At 40.3% G+C, this 23,916-nt stretch overlaps 2 protein-coding genes across 8 annotated transcripts in view; one reads left to right on the forward strand and one right to left on the reverse strand.

The window, feature by feature from the left end:
• Rnf212b (ring finger protein 212B) overlaps positions 1 to 8,370 on the forward strand; it is a 30,806-nt gene extending 22,436 nt beyond the window's left edge. For all 5 annotated transcript variants that reach the window (XM_047541506.1, XM_047541511.1, XM_047541509.1 and 2 more), the window contains 4 exons: positions 4,567 to 4,606; positions 4,895 to 4,992; positions 5,886 to 5,947; positions 7,747 to 8,370. In XM_047541506.1, coding sequence (XP_047397462.1) covers positions 4,567 to 4,606; positions 4,895 to 4,992; positions 5,886 to 5,947; positions 7,747 to 7,812 — 266 coding nt within the window. In that variant the 3' untranslated portion in view covers positions 7,813 to 8,370. The remainder of the gene's footprint in view (positions 1 to 4,566; positions 4,607 to 4,894; positions 4,993 to 5,885; positions 5,948 to 7,746) is intronic.
• Positions 8,371 to 8,886: 516 nt separating this feature from the next.
• Positions 8,887 to 23,398, reverse strand: Homez (homeobox and leucine zipper encoding). Of its 3 annotated transcripts, none has more exons than XM_047540059.1 (2): positions 23,361 to 23,398; positions 8,887 to 11,632 (listed from the first exon to the last, which is right to left on the reverse strand). In XM_047540059.1, exons 1-2 carry the CDS (start codon positions 23,383 to 23,385, stop codon positions 10,050 to 10,052), a joined length of 1,608 nt encoding a protein of 535 aa, XP_047396015.1. In that variant the 5' UTR covers positions 23,386 to 23,398; the 3' UTR covers positions 8,887 to 10,049. The 3 variants fall into 3 exon arrangements, with proteins under 3 accessions (XP_047396015.1, XP_047396016.1, XP_047396014.1); XM_047540060.1 differs by lacking the exon at positions 23,361 to 23,398 and adding an exon at positions 17,604 to 17,906 and having other exon boundaries at positions 8,888 to 11,632; XM_047540058.1 differs by lacking the exon at positions 23,361 to 23,398 and adding an exon at positions 17,695 to 17,870 and having other exon boundaries at positions 8,888 to 11,632.
• Between the last annotated feature and the right edge of the window lie 518 nt (positions 23,399 to 23,916).

The raw sequence follows: 23,916 nt of genomic DNA on the forward strand, positions 1-23,916 counted from the left end.
AATGGGGAAAATAAAAAGTTGATTAATAGAAAGCCATTGAAAATTTCTGTTCAGGAAATGCAAGATTACTTCTGAGTAAAATAATTAACTTGAATTTTAAAAACTGCCACAAGATGGCAGTACAAGTTAGGTTTAAAAGGACTTGTTAATAAGACAAATTGTTAGACTGAAGGATGTCTGGCTTCTTTCTGCAATGTGTGTTAAACATAAATCTGTTTCAGTAAAGAAATATTTTTATTTCACCCACCTAATTTGTTTTCTTCTTCTTTTTCCTTTTTGGCACTGGGGATTGAACTTAGGGGCATTTGACCTCTGCGCCACATCCCCAGCCCTATTTTGTATTTTATTTAGAGATAGGGTCTTGCGGAGTTGCTTGGCACCTCACTTTTGCTGAGGCTGGCTTTGAACTCATGATCCTTCTGCCTCAGCCTCCCAAGCCTCTGGGTTACAGGTGCATGCCACTGTGCCCTGCTTCACCCACCTAATTTCCTTATTTCTTTTTTTTTTTTAATTTTTAAATTTTTTTATTTGTTCTGATTTGTTGTACATGACAGTAGAATGCATTTATACATTTTGATAGATCAAAAATAAATGGAGTGTAATCTTAATTTCTGTCCTCTAAAAACTATAATTGTCGTTACTGTTTTCAAGGGCATTAACCAGTCCCTACAAAATACCTATAAGAGAGGATTTTCTTTCTTTCACAAGAGGCAAATTTGAGATTTCTGAATCCTTTTTTTTTTTTTTTTTTGGTACCAGGGATTGAATCCAGGTGCACTTAACCAGTGAGCCACTTCCCCAGTCTTTTTTTTTTTTCCACATTTTACTTAGAGGCAGGGTCTTACTGAGTTGCTCAAGACCTCACTAAGTTGCTGAGGCAGGCTTAGAACTCACCATCCTCCTACCTCAGCCTCCAGAGCTACTGGGATTACAGGCTGCACATTGCACCCTACTCCAAAGCCTTTTCATTAAAAAAATTCACCGAAGATTCTCCGTCCAGTTCATCCACAGTTGCCCCTTGGAAAAATGTAGATGTTCTAGCCAATTTATTTAAGTCAGGTTGATAGTATTGTTCCCTCTTTCATTCCTGGTTTTGGTAACTGGAATCTTTTTTTTTCTTGGTCAGTCATTTCAAAGAACCAACTTTTAGTCTTCTATATTGTTTTCTATTCTCTAGTTCATGTATTTGCGATTTAATCTTGTTTGTTTCTTTCTGGTTATTTTGGATTTAGTTCATTCTTTTTCCATTTTCTTAAGGTAGAAGGTTATATTATTGATATTGGACATTTATAATATAGACATTTACAGTCATAAATTTCATTCTAGTGTAACTTTCACTGCATCCAATAAGGTTGGTTTGTTGTTTTTGTTTTCATTCATCTTGAAATGTTTTCTAAGCTGGAGATAGAAGGCCATTCCTGTAAACCCAACTTGGAAGACTGAGGCAGGAGGATTGTAAGTTTGAGGCCAGCCCAGGCAATTTAGCAAGCCCCTGTCTCAAAAAAGAAAAGGGGTAGGCAGGCATGGTGACGTACGCCTTGGACCCCAGGGTCTCAGGAGGCTGAGGCAGGAGAATCACAAGTTCAAAGCCAGCCTTAGCAATTTAGTGAGACCCTGTCTCAAAATAAAAGTAAGATGTGGTTCTGTGGTTAAGTGCTCTTGGGTTTAATCCCTGGCACCAAAAAATAAATAAAAAGAGCTAAGAATGTAGCTCAGTGACATACCCCTGGGTTCTAATTTCAGTACCTGCAAAAAGAAAAAATGTATTTTCTAATGTCCCTTGTGATTTTTTTTCTTTGACCCATTGACTATTTAGTGATATATTAGTATCCACATATTTGTGAATTTTCCAAATATCTCCATTATTTTGAATTCCATTTCATTGTGATTGGAAACACATTTAAATCAGTGATTAAATCTTTTTAAATTTATGGTTTAACATATTATCTGCCCTGGAAAACATTCTGAATTTATTTTCTGCCCTTGGATAAAATATTCTATAAAGTTTGGTAGGTTTATTTGGTATATACTGTTGTTTAATTGGTATGTTTCTGTTTCCTTGCTTGATCTTCTGTCCAGTTATTCTATTTTTTTGAAAGTGGGGTATTGAAGTCTTCAACTATTATTGTGGACTTGTCTAATTTTTTCTTCAACCATGTAAGTTTTTACTTCATGTATTTTAGAACTGTTATTAGGTACATATATATATATAAATTTGTCTTTTTGATGAATTGACTTTTATCATCACATACTGCTATATTCTTTGTCTTTAGTTTCTTTTTTTCCTGACAGTTTATTTAGTCTATTATTAGTATAACCACTTCTGCTCTCTTCTGTTCATGGTTTGCATGGAGTATCTTCCATCTTCATTTTTTTTCTGTGCATGTTGCTAGCAATTAAGCATTAGGAACACACAGTATACTACTAAACTATAACCCCAGCTCCTCTATCCTCTACTTGTGTGTTTGTTTTGTTTTGTTTTTTGTTTTGTTTTGTTTGAGATAGGGTCTCACTAAATTGGTCATTGGGATTGCAGGCACGCACCCCCATGCCTGGTCCTTATCCTATGTGTCTTTGAATCTATAGTGAGTCTCTTACTGCTGGGTGTGGTGGCACATACCTATGATCCCAGCCACTGGGGATGCTGAGGCAGAAGGATTGTAAGTTTGAGGCCAGCCTCAAAAACTTAATGAAGTTGTAAACAATTTAGTGAGACCCTGCCTCCAAAAAAAAGAAAAAGAAAAAAAATATATATATATGTATATAAAAGGGCTGGGGATGTGGCTCAGTGGTTAAGTGCCCCTTGGTTCAGTTCCCAGTGTCAAAAAATAAATAAAAAATTGAGTCTCTTGTAGATAGTACATAGTTGAACCTCTTGTTATTTCAATCTGTTCTGCTAGTTTCTATCTTTTAATTGGAGAGTTTAATCTGTCTACATTTAGTGTCATTCCTGATAAAGGAAAGCTTACTTTTGCCATTTTGCTACTCATTTTTATTTATATCTTTTTTGGTCCTTGGTTCCTCTATTACTGCCTTCTTTTGTGTTAAATGTGTCATTTTCTAGCATACTTCTTTAGTTCCTTGTTCTTTTACTATGGTTTAAAAGTTTTTTCTTAGAGATTACTATTAATATCTTAACTATATTGTTAACAATCTACTTTGGATTAATACCATACTTAATTTCAATAGTATACAAAAAATTTAGTCCTATGTAGTTTTCTCCCCACTCCATTGTGCAGTTAGCATACAAATTATATCTTTATAAATTGTGTGCTCATCAAGACAAATTGATAATTATTGTTTTATATAGTTGTTTTTTAAATCAGACAGAAAAGTAACGAACAAAAATACAATGGGCTGGGGATATAGCTCAGTTGGTAGAGTGCTTGCCTTGCACGCACAAGGCCCTGGATTCAATCCCAGCACCACAAACAAACAAAATACAATTACACTGTCTCTCCCTAGTGTTCTTTCTTAATGTATATTGGAATTACTGTCTTGTATTCTTTTACTTTTAGCTTGAAAGACTCCCTTTAGTATTTCTTGTAAGATAGATTTTGTTTTGCTTTACTTTTGTATTACTGGGGATTAAGCCCAGGACCTGTATGGGCAACTCGAAGTACTCTACCGCCGAACCACATTCCCACCCATTTTATTTTATTGTGATACAGGGTCTTGCTCAGTTGCTCAGGCTGACCTCAAACTTGCCATCTTCCTGCCCCAGCCTCCCAAGTAGCTGGTATTACACGTGTGTGCCCCCATGTCCTATTGTAAGGCAGGGTTTGAAAAACCTAAGAATGAAGTTTTGAAAGAGTTCAGTCCCATTCCTTCCCTCTGGTGACTGCCAAAATTGTTGTTCAAAGGTACCATGGAGCTGAAGGAGAAATGAGAATTAAAGAAGTTATAGTGCCACAAAGATTGCTTCTTTTACTGACATTCAGCTATTTTTTTTTTCCTGAGTAAATATTTTCCAGATTGCTGCAAGTTCTTTATTAATTTCTAGAGTTTTTGGTTTTTGTACTGGGAATTAAACCCAAGGGCACTTTACCACTGAGTACATCCCTACATCCCCAGTCCTTTTATTTATTTATTTTTTTTTTTTGAGATAGTTAGTCTTCCTTGGTTGCTGAAGCTGGCCTCAAACTTGCAATCCTCCTGCCTCAGCCTCCTGAGTCACTGGGATTACAGGTGTGTACAAGTGTACCTGGCTTATTTCTGGAGTTTTGAAGTTGATTCTGACCACTTTTGCTAGTTTTCTCATTGCTTTTATGAAGGAGATAATTTTTGGAGCTCTTTATTCCACCATTTTTACTGATGTCACTCCTTGCCAATGTAATGACATTTTAGAGAGGAAGGCAAGACACAGATAGATTAGTGCACATCAAGGCCATGATATATCCTGGCCCAGACTCATGAAAGGAAGAAGAAAGCATCCTTATGAGATGGCAGCTTTTCACTCAACATTATCCCCTAAACTTAACATATACTAAAAATCTTTGACCCTATGTCTTTTGCCCTGGTTCCTAATATACCTGAATCTCATAGGCTCATTTTTATGCTTTCCAGAAACCCCTTCACCAGCTTCAACTCACAGCCTATCTTACAGGTGAGTAACATACTCCTTTTCTCTACAAATGTGTTCACACCAACACTACCAGTATCCCTGGGATTACTTCTCCACTAGTCTGTACCAGTGAAGTTTATAATTTGCTTTGTAAACAAAAGGGAAGGTTTAATAGTATTGTGTTTAATGTACATCCAAATTATTTTAATTTTGGTTTCAAGCAGGGGACCCTCCCCCGCCACCGCCTAAAGGCATTGGCCTTTCTTTTACATATGCTTTTTTCCTTGGTCCTTCCCTTTCTCTGCTGACACTTTTATTTCCCCTCCATAGACCTTCATCTGTCTCCTCTGGACAGGGAATTTTGTCTTTCAAGCCATATCTAAATGGGGATTCAGGCCATACAAGAGTCCTCACCCCCAGTAATTCTGGTAAGTTAAACATTCCCAAAGGAATGGAATTTCACACATATACTAAATATACTAAATGACACATATACTAAAGTGAAGATTTTTCAAAGTAACAAGAAGTTGAGATTCGTCCCCAAAAGCATTATTTCCAGTAGACTCTAATATATATATTTTAAGAGTCATTCCATTTCCTGTACAGTGAATGAATTTTGCCTAAACAGCCCTCACCATGTCATCATTTGAATCCTACTGTTTAGCCAGGCTGTCCTTTAGGATCAACCTGGCTTTTTTGTTATCTTGAACATGTTGGGGATTCAGTTCTCAGGTTTATAAAACCAACATGCTTTCTTCTCCCTGTGCTTTTCAGTAAAAGTACCAGCCCTCTCGATACCAGTTTATCTTCCATGGGTTTGCCTAAATCTTATGTGCCTATCTTTCCACTTAAACTCAAATCTCAAATCTCAGATGACTCTGTCAACACCCCATCTTCACAGGAAAAGAATGGACTTTGGAACCTACTTTTTTTTTTTTTTTTTTTTTAAGTACTGGGAATTGAACCCAGGGGCTTTATCACTACGTTATAGCCCTAGCTGTTTTTAGTTTGTTTGTTTTTTTTTTCTCCTAAATTTTTTATTTTGAGACAGGGTCTCACTAAGTTGCTTAGGGCCTCACCGAGTTGCTGAGGTTGGCCTAAAACTTGCAGTCCTCCTGTCTCAGCTCCCAAGTTGCTTGGATTATAGGTGTGGTGCCTTCACCCTGAATGCAACCTACTTGTTACTGAACTAATAGTCTTTTCCATTTCCATTCTGTGTTCCTTTGATTAAGAACTACCAAGATACCTGACCCACAAATAAAAGTAACTGCTAAGAAACTAGCCAAATAAGTTGTCTTTCACCATTCCATCTATCCTTCAGGTCAGAGAGAGAGCAGAACCACACTAGAGAGTCTTCCAGGTTTCCAGCTACCAGTCCTGCAGGTAAGCCTGGCTAGTACAACTCATTTGTGCATAAAAACTCACATGGTTAAACCTGCACACTAAAGACCTCATTCTAGTCTCATAATAGGGTAGTAGAATGTAACCAGTAAGGAATGACATGAGTTTCAACTGTGGAAAACATATGTTAACAATTTTCCAGGATAGTCTCAATCTCAAAGGTTCTGTCCTGTTATAAGGTTAGCTTCCTGGTTTGGGTTGTTTTTTGACACATTCACATTCCCAGTAGTTCCATAAGAGTATTTTCCATGAAGTGTCTCTTTCAGGTGAAGGTAGTTGCAGTGGGAAAAACCACATTTATTTCTCTAGAGATCAGTAGATTAATGTCCTATAAATATATACAACTGATTCTCATCCAAGCAACAAAAGGTAAAGGGCAGGTCATGAGAAGTTTGTAAGGGCTCTATTAAATGAAAAATCCAATCTTGCCTTTTAAGTGAATTTTTATAGCTTGGGGTTTCAGGGTTTAGGGGTTTAGATCCTTTTCTACTTCAAGCTCCTGGTGACCCCAGGGAAAATTCCTGCATACTAAGTCTGATATATATTTCATTCCTACAATCCAAAATGCCCTTTATTTCATCAGCAAGAAATTAGGGTCTAAGTCTTAAGAGGCAACACTGGGGAAATAACATCCCTCTCTGATTGTCACAAATGGAGGGATTAACCTACAAATGGAAAATGACATGAGACCTATAAACCATCTATAAATATATGGCCCTAAATTGGATCACAGTTGAAACAAGCTATTTAAAAAATTTTTGAGACAGTTGAGGAAAACTAAATATCTATTAGACATTTGATATTAAACAATTTTTAATATTGGTGATTTTTTTTTAAGGTGTGATGATGGTGATTTTAAGGTGTGATATTGCAGTTGTTTTTATTGTATGTAGATACATATAAAATTTTATATAGGTGGGAAGTTAGATGATGTCTGGATTTTACTTTAATATAATTTAGTAGAGAGAGGCAGTGAAAGAGTAGAAATAAAAGATCGGCCATGAGTTACTTGTTGAAGTTGGGTGACTTTTTTTTGAATTTTGAGACAGGGTCTAAGCTACTTAAGACCTCCCTAAGTTGTTAAGGATGCCTTTAAACTTGCCATACTCCTGCTTTAGCCTCCCAGGTCTCTGGGATTTCAGGTGTGGGTTACTGTGCCTGACCTAATCTACTTTAAAAATGTTTCTCCATTTAAAATTTTTAAAAATAGTTATTAAAGAAAGTGCATCCTCCCCAGAGGCATAAGAATTCTACCTTCTTGCAGTTCATGGTGGTACATGCCTGTAATCCCAGCAATTCAGAAGGCTGAGGCAGGAGGATAGCAAGTTCAAGACCAGTCTCAGCAACTGAGATTCTATTTCAAAATAAAAAATAAAACAGGCTAGGGATATAGGGATGTGGCTCAGCAGTAAAGTGCCTCTGGGTTCAATCCCCACTACCAAAAAAAAAAAATTCTACCTTCTTGGTAAACGTCTCTGGGTATGGTAGTCATGTATTCCAGATCTTCCAAAACAGTTTGATTTTCAAATATTTGACATTATTATAAGCTACTGAAATGCTCCAGAACATTTCAGGTTGCAATAAAAAGCCCTTGTCACACAAGACATATCAAATCTGTTTGGAAAGCTTAAGTCATTATGCAATGGGGAAAAGTCATAGGGAAGCAACACAGGTGGTTTATGTCCCAATAAACTTCATATAATGGCTTGAGAGTCTTATTAGCCTTTTTTGTTGTTATATGTTATAAACACTCAAATTTGCCTTCTTGTTCTCTGCTGCAGACTCTCTACCAACAGAGGCAGATGGGGTTAGCCAGGGAGAGAGAAGCATGGAGCACTTCCAGATAAACCATCATCAAGGTCTGATCTATACATATTGCTGAAGGATGGACTATAGAATCCACTACTCATTAGCAGAGATGACCTTGGAAAATGTACCCCTGCTTTTTTTCCTGGTTTCATTTTGTACCTTATTCCCTTTTGATCTTTATACTTGATATTACCTCTCAGGAAAGTAGTAAGGTCTTTGATAAGACTAATGCTAAGATGTTTATTTCTTCCCCAGAAAACACATGCTAACTTCTTTCATTTCCTAACAATTTGAAACTAAGGCTATAAAAATAATTTTTGGCATTATGCTTGGAAGTGAGGAGACTAGATAATATACTCATCAACTTGTTTCATTTCTGGATTTCATTTTTTAGCTTTGGGTATATTTTATCATTGCCCATATTAACATGTACCAACTCTGTTCTTTACCCTATTATATTATGCTTTTCCTATTTTTTTTTGTTTCCTGTATGCCTATTTACTATTAAATATGTTGTTTTCCCTTTGTTAAAATAATTGGATACACAGATTTGCAACTTATTGAAGTAGACAGATAATAAAGTAGATATTCTTTTATGGCTACTGCAATTCAATTATTTTAAGTTCTGGAATGATATGAATGAGCCAGTGGAGTTAACTTCAAGCCTATTGATTCTATCATTGCTGAGACCTCAGAAATTTTAACCATTATCATCTGACCACTGGAAAATAGTATGTATGGTGACAGATGCCAACCTACTGCCCATTAGTTTTTGTTCTTTTAGTTTATCTCAGTAAGTCCTGCCCCTTCAAATAATAAAGTGTATACTAAATCTGAGCTCTTTTAAAAGCAGTGATGGGGATCAAACTCAGAACTTCATACATGGTAGGCAAGTGCTTTACCACTTGAGCCATATTCCCAGCCCCTAAATCAGAAATGTTAATGGGGCCTGGGGATACAGCTCAGTTGGTAGAGTCCTGCCTTGAAAGCACAAGGCGCAAAAGGCCCTGGGTTCAATCCCCAGCACAAGCAAAAAAAAAAAAAAAAAAAAAAAGAAATGTTAATGGACTTGGCTCCATTCTTCCCTAAACTACAGGCATGGTAAAGTGGAGAAAAGAGAAACAATTTTATTTTTGGCCTTTTTATTATTATTCTAGCAATTTGGGGCTTCCACTCTTCATTTTTAGATGGTTAACCCATTGATATCTTTTTGCTTTATATATGATCCCAACTGATGAAAAATCATTCTAAAACATCAATAATTCAGTTAAAGACCATGGACCCTCTGTCCCCAAGACAGAGCATATAGAGGGGGAAAATTCTCTTCTCAGGTGCAGTTGAGCCAACAGAGGGAAAAAGAAAAAGAAAATCAGTCTCCATCAAACTAGACAGGAGATAAGTTTCAGGTTTGTAAAACCAAACCTGGAACTACCTACCATCCTTCCTTGTAACAGGAGAAACCATTCCTTCTCCTCCATCTCCCTATAATGTAATTCTACTTTTTTAAAGGATATCTTCCCTAATTCTCACCTCCAATAAATATCCAGACTAAATATTCACTACCTATTATTAAAGTTTTTCACAAGCTCTGTGGATTTACCCTGAGACAAATAATTGAGAGGGGATTTTGTAAAGATAAAAAGGTAGAAGACAAAGTGGACCCAGTATCAGAAATGAGAATATTTTTACCACCAGTGATTCAGTGATGAAGCAGGTGAAACACAGAACATCAAATTGATATCAGAGGAGAAAGTATTTGTGACAAGGCTGGTATGTATTGAGAATCTTAGCTGCATTATGTAGAATTTGTACTCAAAGAGAAGGGAAACAGTATAAAGCAGCCTTATATTCCAGGGAAAAATGGTGGGACTGGGGATTCATTGGAATTATCAATTGAATCAGAATTCTTTACCCCTTCTTTCCAGGTCTCCTGTAGATGTGTGGCTGAGGTCTGTTCTCCATAGTACTCTAAGGGAAAAGAATAGCAGATACAAGGACAACAGGAAACATTTCCTGACCCAGATTCTTATCCTCCTCTACATTGTGGCTAGAGTACTGAATTATTTGCTGACCCAATCCCTGATTTTGTGTTCCATGATCATCCTCCCTGGTCCACCCTCAACTTACTACATCCCCATCACCCTCCCTGAAGAACACAAAAGCTTTTAAATTCTTTGCCACAAGGTAATTAAAAAATGTGGTTTGTTTAAACAGTTACTAAAATTTGGTTCATCTTTTAGTAACAAATCTTCTCCTTCCCTAACCCTTCCCTCACTCAGTCCTGTATGATCACATAATCATCCTCATCCTCATCTTCCTCTTCTTCTTCTTCTCCTTCATCATCCTCTGGCAGTTCCTCTTCTTCCTCTTCCTCTTCTTCATCTAGACAAACTACCACCTCAGCTGGCTCAGGTAACCGAGAGTCAAACCAATCCAGTACCTGCTGGGTGCTAAGTCTTGATGCCTGACTCAGCTGAGGGACATCAATTTCCCGTAGCTGCTGGTGGGCTGCCCAATACCTCTCCAAAGGTCCTATATCCGGTGGGGGCGGGGGGATTGGCAGAGGTGGTGTCTCAGCCCATTCTTTCAAGGAGCGGGTCGATGGTGGTGTAGGAATTGCTGGGTCTTGGAAACTAGGGGCACCAGGTACTGCGTTGTCCCGAAACCATTTTAGTTGCCCATGCTTCAAAGCATAGCGGGTGTCACCAAACCACTGAATGATCTCAGGCCGAGGTAGACCAGTGATCTGTTCTAATTTATGGTAATCCTCACGCCGTGCCCATTGGCACTGTAGAAAAAAGGATTTGAGAATAGCCAGCTGCTCTTTGGTTTTACGCTTAGTCTTTCGCTGGCGTTGCATATCTGGGGAAAGATAGTCTGTGGAGCCAACCCTACCTGGTAGTGAATTATGCCGTAGCCCTTGAGGCCAAGCTGGCTCCAGATGTGGGGGTAGTGCCTGTTTTTTGGGTGAGAGTGACTGGAGGGGTTTAGAGGTGGCAGTAGCTCCATTAGCCAGTACCCGGAAAGAAGAGGAGGTAGAGGAGGAAGAAGGAGTCATACTAGGTGCTGGCTCCTCCTTACAAGTACTGGCAACTAATGAGATTGATGGGGGCTTATCCAGAGCACATGGCTGGTGGACAGCTATGGAGTGGTTCCAGGAAGAAGTACCTACACCATGTGAATAGTCAGGACCACTGCCTGCCAGTTCCTTAGAGATGCCACTGCTTTGAAGATCCTGCCAGAAATTTGATTGGTGGGGGAATGCTCCACTGTCAGATGTCAAGAGGGACTCTTTTGCTTTCTGGTGACTGAGTGGAGGTGCTGGTATGTGAGAGGACTCTTCAGGTTCTACCTTTAATCCTTTCATCTGGGTGGGCTCCCTAAGTGTCAGAGGGCCTATTCCAAGACCAACTTGTTCTGGAGGTGGCACTGGAGAAGGTGGCACCTCCTCTGGTGGCCGCCCTGCATGATGAGTAAAAGAGAGAAGGGATTTGAAATGGAGTTGGTCCCGATGGTATACCACTCGTGCTCGAGTCTCTTCTATTTCTTCAGATGACCAGCTAATGCCACAGCGGAGGCGCTGAGCCATGAACCAAGTCTTGACTTTCTCCATCTGCAGCCCATAACGTAGGCAGAGAAGGGCAATGTCTGCTAGGCTGGGATAGGGAAAGTAGCTGAAGGTTTGTAGCAGGTGTTCATTGCTGTCTAGCTCACTGGTCTGGGCTGCTTGGGTCCATACAAGCTGTAGCTCCTCAGAAATTGGAGGAAGGCAGATGAGCCCTGCTGGTGAGCTAGTAACACTGCTGGCCTCTTTATTAGGAGGCATCGTGCGTTCTGATTTGTGCCCTTCAGAGACAGCTGTAATAAGAAGAGAAACAGCTCAATCACTGAGGCTCCTCTTTTGGCACATTGCTCAATTTTTACCGAACTGTTGGATACCAAACAATTAACTTTCTATTTATATCATGTTGTATTGCTTTTAAAGTGTTTCAACAATTTCTCATTTAATTTTCATAACTTTGTGGGGTCATCAGAACCTGCTATAATTCCTTTTTTTTTTTTTTTTTTGTGGTGCTGGGGATTGAACCCAGGGCCCTGTGCTTAGAAGGCAAGCACTTTACCAACTGAGCTATCTCCCCAGCCCTCCCATTTTTTGTAAAGCCCATAGAAGTTAAATTATACCAAGTCACATGACTGGTAAATGTTGTCACTAAGACAAAAACCTGTCTATAAAGGTTAAAAAGGAAAAGGTTTTTTTGTTTTTTTGTTTTTTTTTTTTTTGGTGCTGGGGATTGAACCCAGGGTGCTTAACCACACTGAGCCACATCCTCAACCCTTCATATTTTTTATTTTGAGACAGGGTCTTGCTAAGTTGCTTAGGGCCTTGCTAAATTGCTGAGGCTAGCCTGGAACTTGTGATCCTCCTATCTCAGCCTCCAGAGTTGCTGGGATTACAGGCATGTACCACCAATGCCATGTGGAAAAGTGAAAAGTTATAAAGCTTTTATCTTTCCAATTCAGCTTTGATCCTGGAAGCTATCCCCCATCTCTTATCCTCTAAATTCATGAAACAGGAGTCACAAAAGGGACACTCAACAACAAAAACAAAAGAAACTATTACACTCTACCTCCTAACAATTTATGATTACCTCTAGAATGTGGAGACAGGTTGGGAAAACAACTGATGACTATCTGGAAGGTGTAAACAGCATTGTCCTCTGCCCAGCCCCCAGCCATCTTTTTCTTTCCCTTCCAGGTGGTGGAGTGTTGTGGGGAGGAGAATGATAGTACCTTCAAGCCTTCAAGCCTTCAAGCCCTACACTCAAATCAGATAGCTTTATTATTATTTTACATCTCTAAGTAGGATGATAATACAAAGATCTGAGATAAATGGGGCTCACTCCCCCTGGGTTGAGGTCTTGTGGAGAGGGAAATGTTTCCTCCCCCAAATCAGCCTCTGAACAAAGGTTATCCCCTCCCCCAGCCTTTGTCTCTACCAACAGCTTAGCCTCTCTCCAGGGAGCCTGGAGAGCTCCTTCCGACACTGGCAACCCCCTCCACGTTGGGCGAAAGGCCGCCTGCTCTTATCTTTTCAGTTCAGCTTTCTCCTCAAAATCAGGTGGACAGGTTCATTATAAATTGTAACCAGCTCTTACAAGCTGCCTAGCAGAAGCACTGCTCCCAGGGTTAAGGATGTGGGGACTACAGGGATAGCCTCAACTGTTTCATTCCTGAAATACTTGCTCAAGTTATTTCCCAGAATATTCTGTTGACAATTTTAACTCATTTCCCTATGTGGACTGAGAGATCCTGTAACATGTCACCCTTTCCTCTTAGGAGAATCCTATCTGTATTTATAAATATTACTTCTGCTCTGTTAAGGATGGGACAGGATTTCTATGTAAATGTTACATGATGAATTCAGAAAATGTCAAGTCCATAAAGTTACAACAATGTAGTATTAGGGATTTTATTTATCATTTATTTTTGTGGTACTGGGGATTGTGCCCAGGGCATTTTGTGTCCTACGCAAGTGCTCTACCACTGATCTACACCCCCCCAGGCCCAAGGACTTTATGATTTAAAAAATTCAGAAGCATTTTATAGCGGCCATTCGCATCTTAAAAGCAGTACAACTTGACGAGTACCTTATAGGGTTAAATGGTGACAGTGTGACATGGTAGGCAGAAATATGAAATCCACCTTTGTGGGGGCGGGGCTGGGAATTGAGCCCAGGCCCTTGTGCATGCTAAGCATGTGCTCTACCCCTGAACTATACTCCCAGCCCAAGAAAAATGACCTGGGTTTGAATCCCAGTTCTACCACTTTTTCTATATATAGAATGAGTTTCTACAATTTCTCAAATTTTAGTTAGCTATATGAAATTGGGTAAAGGTTACTGAAATTGTGAGCCTTATTTTTCTTGTGTAAAAAAATGAAGATAATGCTGAATATATATAAACAGTTATATATTTTTACCAAGTACCTACTATTGCTAGGCATTATGAATAGAAAAGGGATAAAAGGGATGGAGGCCTGGGATGTGGCACTTTTAAGATTAATTGCAGCTCCACCACTTCTAGAATGTTGTTTGTCCTTAGGCAAGTTGTTTAGCCCCTCTAAACCTTATTTTATCATCAGAAAAAAAAGTATCTACATGGCAAGTTTATAAGTAAATGAAAAAATGCCCTGACATTATACCTAGAACAAAGTAAAGGCTCAATACATTTGAGCTTTTTTTTTTTTATTATTACTTCAGCTTCATGGGTGATTCTGATATAAAATAATGCTCGCCTTGGGAAAGTGGGGCAAAGACTGTATTCTTTAAAGTCATGTTTTTTCAGTCTGTTATTGCAGGGTCCAAATTCTAGCTAACAGAGGAAGAAACCAGAATTTTAATGATTTTCTTTTTGTGATGTTGGGGATTAAACCCAGTGCCTCACAGATAGGCAAGCACTCTACCTTTGAACTACATTCCCAGTCCCTATGATTTTATACTTTTTAAATATTTTGGAGTTTGGATACAATTTCAGAATGTATTTGGTTGTTTTTTTTTCAAAAAAAAAAAGTATGAACTGGGTGCAGTGGCTCAACGCCTGTGATCCCAGTGACTCAGGAGGCTGAGGTCTTCAGAATTGTGAGTTCAAAGCCAGTCTCATTAAAAGCCAGGCCCTAAGCATCTCAGTGAGACCCTGTCTCTAAATAAAATAAAAAATAGGGCTGGAGATGTGGCTCAGTGATTGAGTGCCCCTGAGTTCAATCCTTGATACTCCACTCCCGCAAAAAAAAAAAAAAAGTATGAAAATCACAGCTTTGGGAGAATTGCTTCCAAAATTTTAATCTTTTTTGAATGCCATGTGAATTGTTCCACTTTTCCCCTTCCAGGTTCATCCTAGACACTGCTTTATGGCCTGGAGCCATACCACCTTTGTGCCCCCTCCCCAAGGAACACCATTCAAATCCAAGCTGGAGAATACTTTATGATGACAATACTTGGACATCTTCTTAATTACTTTTGTGTCCTTTTCCATCAGGACACAATATGAAGAAAATATGAAGAAAATGTAGCTTAAGGAATAAAGCCGTTTAGTCCTTTGTTAAGATGAGAACTGACATGAGAATATGACAGTCGCTGCATGCCTACAATGCTTTTTGCTTTTATTCATGTAAGAATGAATATTATTCTCTTTATATCAGCTTGATATTTAATGTAATTTGCACTCATGCAAATAACATATCTTGGTGTACTGTATACATCCAGTTTTCATTTACAGGAAACCGAAGTTATGGAAGAATTCCTGAAACAAAATGGTGGCTTAAATCAAGGTGTATAGATGGTACTTCCTTGGAAGAATCTGACTTTGGACTAGGAAACTACCACCAGAGTGGCTCATGAGAATTATTACAGTTAGGGCAGATGCTATAGTAATCAAAACTACAATTTAGACCCTATAGTGTCTATTCTCATGTCTCCATTTTGGATTAGATAAGAGAAAGGGAATCAAAGCTGGAGAAGGATTCCTAGGGCGGAGGTGGTGGTGGTAAGTATTTATCCTCAATAATCCCTACATATGTATACTTATTAAATAAACCAAGATACTACTTTAAGTAGTATCTACTACTTTAAGTCACTAATACTACTACTACTTTAAGTCACTAATAAAAAAGGCAGAGAGCCCTTCTTTCCCCCTTGGGCTTTTTGCATCCCTGAGCAAATGGCAGAGAATGGGCTGCTTTAAACTTCAGTGTTCACACAGTCCTAGGAAAAAAGAGGACTTTGGAACTTTCCTGTTGAACCTAGGCTTATGGTTAAAGTGGAAGACAGTTAAAGTGGGAAACTAGATATGATCCTGCTGAATTCCCAAAATCTTTATTCAGAGATCTTAAGTATTGCCTAAAATGTATTTTGGTAGTTTTAAAGAACTTTTTGTGATACTTAACTCATATGCTTCTTAACTTTTTGGATTATAAGAATCCAAATTATGGATCCTCAGAAAGTTAGAATTTCCCCTCCCCCAAACAAACATTCACACACTCAGGGTTCACTGAGCCAAGAAGTCAGGTTAAGAACCTCTGCCTTATGTCTTTCCAACTTTAATAAAGGCAATGGTGGCATCTGCTTAGAGATGAACAAGCAGCTTGATATACATGAACAGGGAAGAAAGACCCAAGAGAATTCCACTTAGTTTAGAAGGGACACAGGGTATTCATGGTATCAATTGGAGACAGTGGGAAGGGTGTTGAACTGACCTACTGAACTACATGACCAATACCCACAAGTGTACTGGGCATTAGAGGTTAGCAGGCTACTTTCTAGTGCACCAAAATCGTGGACTTCATTCAGTTGTCTGTGCTTGGAACATCATTGTGACTCTAAAACTGCTGATGCCCAGTTTTTCTGTATCTATATAATAATGTAACTAAACATCACATAAGCGATGAAAAAATACTACATTAAAAACTGTTCCTATAGCTGAGCATGGTGGCACATACATGTAATCCCAGCAACTTGGGAAACTGAGACAGGAGAATCACAAGTTTGAGGCCAGACTCAGCAACTCCTGAGGCCCAAAGCAACTTAGAGACCCTGTCTCAAAGTAAAAAATAAAAGGATGTGGTTCCATGATTAAGCATCCCCGGGTTCAATTCCCAGTACCAAGCAAAACAAAAAACCCCAAAACACACCTGTTCCTATAAAAACTAAGTCAAATGCTCTGGAGAGATATAATACAAGGAGAGTATACATTTAAACACTGATAAGTTAGGAGTGGGCAAGACAACTGTAAAAAAAAGACTGAAGATGAGACAAACATCTCAAAAGTATTCTGCACTCAGATTGCTTCCAACGTATCTAATCTCACATCACTTAATCCAAAATTGGAAGTCATAGCTGATTAAAGTGTGTGTTCTCATCTCAGACTGCATCCTAGAATTACCTGGGAAAATTAAAAACCAGACCACCCTCCCTCCCTACTCTGATTTAATTACTCCGGATTGGGACCAGGCATCCATAGTTTAATATAAAGTTCTCAGGATGCAGCCAGGTTTGAGAGTCCCTTGTGCAGTTAATATTAGAAAGGCAATCGGGAACTCCAGTTAGCAGACTTTTACACAAAAAAGCCTCAGCACTACACCAAAAGATGGGTGAAACGAAGTACTTTTAATTATAATGTTTAAGATAATATGCGTTATTTTTAATTTCCCAACTTTAGATTTTTCTGTTTCTTCCGTCTACCTGTACTATCATATAACGGGTCTTCAGATAAATGGTGAAGGAAACTCACAGGATAAAAAAGATCTCCTGATTTGGCCCACATTACCAAACGGGTCTCGGCTTTAGTCTTCTTTCAGTTTTAGAAGTCTCAGACTAGTACGCAACACCAGGAACCTCCGAGGACTCAGACTCCCAGTTTCCTGGTTAGTTCTCTGACCGTAGCTGGGTACGGGAGTCAGAAGGGGCAGCTTCTTCTAAACCTTTCATTCCCAAAGGCCACTGCTCCCCAGAAGTAAAGTCAGGTTCTGTACGTGTGTTGAGGTTCGCCAGGAGGTATTTATGGGAATGGGGTGGGAGGAAAGGCCTGGGAAGGAAACGTTTCTCCGATCCTCCATTTCACAGGCAGTATAGAAGGCTCCGAACTGGGTCAGAGAACAAAAAGTTGCTGCACTTGGGGTGCGGAGCCCCAGGAGGCAGGCGAATCTCTATCCTCCTCTCGCCAAGGGCGTCCCAACCCAACCTTCCCCTCCTCCCTACACACCCCCTTCTCCCCCGTTACAACAGGGAATCAAAAAGTCCAGAGAAGGAAGCGGAGAGAACAGAACGACTTCGAACCTACTATTCTCCTCCAGGAGGATAGGGCTCCGAGGGTCGGTGATCGTACACCAGCTAGGAAGGGAAGTCCAAGGGGCTGGGGATCACTCACCGCGGTCCAGCCCGGGCGGCGGCTCCCAGCCTCGCACCATTGGCCGGGGGTGGGTGGGTTAAGAGGGGAACAGGGCAGGGAGCCTCCAGGTGGGAGTGATGCTTGCTGCCCGGTGCGGCCTGCTCCGAGCCCACCCGCGCGGAGGGCCGGGACCGGGATGTCCCCCCTCCCCCGCCCCCAGAGCGCCCCAGTCTGGCCCTGCCCTCCCTGCTCCAGCGGGTTGGAGGCGGAACGATAAGTGGGGGTGGGCGTCCAGGGGCGGTGCCAAAGTGGCCTGAGTCCTTATTGGTGAACGCAGGCGGGCAGGCACCAGCGCAGCGTACTGAACCCGCCATTGGCTGCGTGAATCTCAGCAGAAGTCGGCAATTGGCTGCCTGAACCTCTGCCGGTCAACTATTGGATGCGTGAGGCAGGAAGATGTCCCCCGGTACCAGAGTGCTGTGAATGGTACCTCGGTACCCTCCACCTAACCGCTCTGGACCTTCCTAGTACGAGCCAGTTTCCTCCCAAGATTTTCCCTTGCTAAACTGTCTGGACCACCAGCAATTCCCATTCGTTTCCTCATGAAGGAAGTCCTCCGCGAAGATCTTATCCCCTTCCCGTTGTACACACGAGCGAGCTGCGCCTTCCCCAGCCGAGAGCCCAACCGCAGCCACACCGTAGCGAAGTGTCTAAAACAACCGGGGAACTTGTTCTCGAGGTGGATCAGATGTCTTGCCACCCGAAAAGACGAGCCCAAAGTCGGGCCACTTCCGGGGTCAAACTGGCACCAGACTGATGTTTTCTCAAGGACGAAGTGCTGGAGCGGTCACCTCTTCGGGACCTACCAAACCATCAGGCTTTCCTCCCCTATCCTGGTAAAGAGAACCTGGACCTCTGCCTCATATTTGGGTGCCTTGGCTTGCTCCATCAAGAAAGGGATAAGCTGGGCGCGGTGGCGCATGCCTGTGATCCCAGCGGCTGAGGCAGGAGGATCGCGAGTTCAAGGCTAGCCTCGGCAAAAAACCGAGGCGCTAAGCAACTCAGTGAGACCCTGTCTCTAAATAAAATACAAAATAGGGCTGGGCATGGGGTTCAGTGGTTGAGTGCCCCTGAGTTCAGTCCCTGGTACCCCTCTCAAAAAAGTGATAAAATGAGCTTTTCAGTGAAGCATTATCCATTACAGTATGAAATTCTCGGGCAAAATTTGTATATTTAGGATTCCCCATCTTCTCACTAAAACGTGGAAACCCTAACTTCAGAAGTATCTCATCTATTCTAATATTGTTCTTTGAAAAAGTCCCATCTTGCCTATTTAAGTCATTTAATAGACAATTTCAGACTTTACCCTGTATTCTCAGACCTCTCACAACTTTGCTCTTCCCTTACATATCTCCCAACCACAAAACTCCTACTTTTCATTCTTATTTCACTCCAAAAGTTTAGAGATTTTTATTTTTTATTTTATTTTTTTTTAGTTCCACTCCAAAGTCTAGAGCTCTTCCAGGGTTGCCAGACATCATAAACATCTCTGCTTCAGCGCTGAGCTTTATTTTCTATTGCCAGTCTCTTATTTGCCCCTGCCTCCCCATCCCCTCTTCATTACATTTAGTAACAGCCATCCTACTTCTTTCAAACTAACATCTGGTAAAAATATGGGGTAACGAATAGAAAGACATATATACTCACTTTTAAGGCTAGAAACTTTTGATCCCCTGGGGTTTGAACCAGGACTAGTAGTATCTAAAAGCCTCTCCTAAATCATGATTATTTGCATTATCCATTAGTTTGTATGTAATGAAGGAAGGAAAAAGTGGTACCTTTTAGGTAGCAGCTCTCAGTTACTAGTGGAGAGGTCATTCCCTCATAATCCCAACAATTTATTAGAGTAGATTAACTGGGAAGAACTCATGCTTGTTTGGCCAGAAAGCCAGGCAGAAATTGCCTGTGGGAACTAAGCACCTGACCTGGTATATTTGGTAAGTCATTCTGGGCATTGCAAATCATGGGCCTGGTCGACTCAGTCACGTTTCTTTTCTCAGACACATTCCCAAGAGCCAGGAGTGGCAAGAGAGGGAAGAATTCACTATAGGAAGTCACACCCCTGACCCAGTTCTGAAGTGTAGGTTGAAGCCTCTTTCTTGTTAATTTCACCCCCATGGTTTTTATGGACACTTTTTAAAAAAAAATCTTTTTCTTTTTTTTTAATAGTTTTTAAAATTGTTGATGGACCTTTTTCTTTTTTTTAAAATTTATTTATACATGGTGCTGGGAATCAAACCCAGTACCTCACACATACTAGGCAAGTGCTCTACCGCTGGGCCATAGGCCCAACCCTGGACACATTTTTTGTTTGTTTTTGTTGTTGTTTTGGCAGTGATTGGGAATTGAACCAAGGGCCATGCATAGGAGGTAAGTATATCACTGTGCCACCTCCCCAGTCCACCCTGTAGATTTAGAAAATGGAGTGGACAGAGGTGAGAAAATGGACAAGAGGAAGAGGTGCAGGCTCTAATGATTGAAGGGAGGATCTCACCTTTAGCAAGACATTAACCCATCCAGCTTTTCCAGGTATTGTGCTGAATAATGAGGACTCATGTTATCCTCAATATAGAGATGTTAATGCTCAATTTTACAAGGCACTGGAGGAGACCCAACAACCTGTCAATGAGGCTGTAAATTTTTGTAAAATTTGAAAAAAAAAAAATTTAAACTATAATTGGTTAATATTGATGTCTCAAAGTCAGGTGTTGTAGCACAACCTGTAGTCCCAGAGACTTGGGAGGCTGTGGCAAGGACTACAAGTTCTAGGTCAGCCTCAGCAACTTAGTAAGGCCCTAAGCAACTCAGACCCTGTCTCAAAAATAAATTTAAAAAGCTGGGGATGTGGTTCACCAATAGTTAAACACCCCTGGGTTCAATTACTGGTACCTGGTACCAAAAAAAAAAAAAAAAAAAAAAAAAAAAGATTGATGTCTCTTTCCTTTCTGACTTCCCCTCCATCAGATTTCCCCTTTTGTTAGTTGGCAATAGAAAAGCCCATGGACATTTGGGATTGGCTAAGGAAGCCGGAAGGGGAAACATTTAGTTTGCGTTTAATTGGTATACAACGGGATTTGCAGTTACTTTTGTGAATAAATTATCTGCGTGTAGGTATAGTGTTGTAGACTGAACTGTGTACCCACTAAACTCATGTTAAAGTAGTGCCTCAGAATGTAACTATTTGGAGATATGATCTTTAAAAGTAAATTAGATTAAAATAAGGTCTTTTTTTTTTTTTTTGGGTGCTGGGGATCGAACCCAGGGCCTTGTGCTTACAAGGCAAGCACTCTACCAACTGAGCTATCTCCCCAGCCCCTAAAATAAGGTCTTTAGAGTAGGTTCTAATGCAATATGAATGTTGTCTTTAAGAGGAGGAAATTTAGACATAAGACATGTATGCACAGAGGAAAGATCACATGAAGATGTGCAGAGAAGAGGACTATCTACAAGCCAATGAAAGAGGCCTCAGAATGCTATCAATACCTTGATCTTGGACTTCAAACCTCCCTCCAGAATTGAGGAAACAGATTTCTGTTTAAGCCACCCAGTTTGTGATGTTTCATTATAATAGTCTTAGAAAACGAATACATAGCTTCCAAGAATGTCACCATTTCAGAGTATATGACAGTCATTACAAATTTAAAATACTCCAAAATCTTACATCTATGAAAGAAATTTCATAGAAAATTTTCCAAGTTTGAAAAAAATTCTTAAAGTTTTTGTAACATGGTCACTTATAGCCAGGCATTGTGGTTGAAATCCCAACTATGTAGGAGACCGAGGCAGAAGGATTCAAGTTGGAGGCCACCCTGGGCAATTTAGCAAGACCTCGTCTCCAAAACTAAAAAAAGGTCTGGGGATGTAGCTTAATGGTAGAGTGCCCCTGGGTTCAAACCCCAGTGCTGGAAAAAAATTTAAACACAAAACAACAAAAATACCCCACAAGGTGTGAAGGTAAAATTTTCCTAAATTTTCAAGAATTTAAAAACTGTAGCTGGGCATGTCGGGGCATACCTGTAATCCCAGCTGCTTGGGAAGCTAAGGCAGGAGGATTGCGAGTTCAAAGTCAGCCTCAGCAAAAGATCCTGTCTCTAAATAAAATACAAAATAGGGCTGGGGAGTGCCCCTGAGTTTAATCCACAGTACCAAAAACCAAAAACCAAAATCAAAACCAAAACAAATAAAACGATCATGCTAAGAAGACTGAATTTTGTTCTTTTTCCTTTTTTTTTTCCCCCCCAGTACTGGGGAGTGACCCAGGGGCTTCCACATGCTAGGCAAGCACTCTACCACTGAGCCACAGCCCCAATCCTTTTTATTTTACTTAATTTTATGGTACTGGGGAATTAAACCTAGGGACACTCTACTACCACCGAGCTATACTCACAGACCTTCTTCTTTTTTTGACAGGGTCTTGCTAAATTGTCCAGGATGAACTAGAATTTGCAATTCTCCTGCCTCACCTTCCCAAGTAGCTGGGATTAGAGGAGTGTGCCACTGTACCTGGCTACTTTTCTAATTCTTTATAGAAAACTTTATATAATAATGACATGGCACACACCTGCAATCCCAGTGGCTCAAGAGGCTGAGGCAGGGGAAGGGGAGTTCAAAGCCAGCCTCAGCAACTCAGTGAGACCCTGTCTTTAAATAATATAACAAAAAAAGGGCTGGGGATGTGCTCAGTGGTTGAATGCCCCTGGGTTTTTTTCCCCAGTACTAAAAAAAAAAAAAAAAAAAAAAATATATATATATATATATATATATATATATCAAAGAGTGTATAACTCAAAAAAAGGATTATAGAAAAAATTGTATAGGTTTGCCAGGCAGATAATTTGTCAGCTTTTTAAAAATTCCAATTTGTTGATATCTTTTCTCATTTTTAAAATACTCCCTTGTGTGCCAGATTTGTAATTTTGTATTTACTTATTCTTTTTTTTTTTTTTTTTTTTTTTTTTTGGGTGCTGGGGATCGAACCCAGGGCCTTGTGCTTACAAGGCAAGCACTCTACCGACTGAGCTATCTCCCCAGCCCCTGTATTTACTTATTCTTAAAAGGGGCTCCAAAAGGTGTATTCTCAGGCACCCAGAAACCTCAATCTACCCCTGGGTTTACCCAAATGGATATGGTGAGTTTCTGTCCCACCTAGGGGAACCCTGCTCCAGCATTCTGTACCTTGTCTCCTAGGAATACTAGAGTTAGAGTTGTAGGAAGCAAGAGGACTGATTAGACAGAACTGCAAGCATTAAGAATTTGGGGTGGATTTGGAATAGCAAAAGCTGCATCAAAATTGTTTGTGAAAGAAGGGTTCAGACAAACCTACTGACAAATTAGGAAGTCAGTCATCTGGAAAGGGGAGTTCAAAGCCAGCCTCAGCAACTCAGTAAGACCCTCTCTTTAAATAATATAACAAAAAAAGGGCTGGGGATGTGGCTCAGTGGTTGAATGCCCCTGGGTTTTTTTCCCCAGTACTAAAAAAAAAAAAAAAAAAAATATGAAAAGCCTATTCAAGAGTGTATAACTCAAAAAAAGGATTATAGAAAAAATTGTATAGGTTTGCCAGGCAGATAATTTGTCAGCTTTTTAAAAATTCCAATTTGTTTAGCCCCTAAACAATAAGTCATGGAAATAAGCCCCACGCTTACCTCTCCTTGGGTGTCTCCTCCTCATGCTGACTCTGCCCTTCAACATATCTGGTTTCACTTACAACACCCAGGAAAGAGTAGGTGCTCTGCAGTGACATCACAACCTGACCATTATGATGTAATGAGGAGGCATCTGATTATGCTCCAGCTAGTGCTTCCCTATGAGGAACACTGTCTCATTACCTTGTGGGTAACTGAATTCTTCCACAATTCAGGTGATGTGGGAGTCAATCCGGTCAAAGCTTGATCTTTTGTTCAAGTACTTCGATATTTTTATCACTCCATTCTGGATTAGACAGAGGTTGTTGCTTTTCCACATATTTCTCATCGTGTATTAGGGTTGCCCTCGATAAGCAAAGGGCTTTAATCTTCCCTCCAATGCTTTAGGAGCAGAATGCAACTCAGACGGCTTCTTAAGGAAGACCCGTCACTCAATAGGAAATAGGGCTTTTCCCAAGCTGTTCCCTTTAAATGCACCAGCAGTTGGTGCTGGGTGTCAGCTAGGCCCTGGTGACTTTCTCACTACCCAAAATGGTGGTGTGATTCTGTTGGGCTA

The sequence above is a fragment of the Sciurus carolinensis genome, chromosome 2, assembly GCF_902686445.1.
Source record: "Sciurus carolinensis chromosome 2, mSciCar1.2, whole genome shotgun sequence".
NCBI lineage: Eukaryota > Metazoa > Chordata > Mammalia > Rodentia > Sciuridae > Sciurus > Sciurus carolinensis.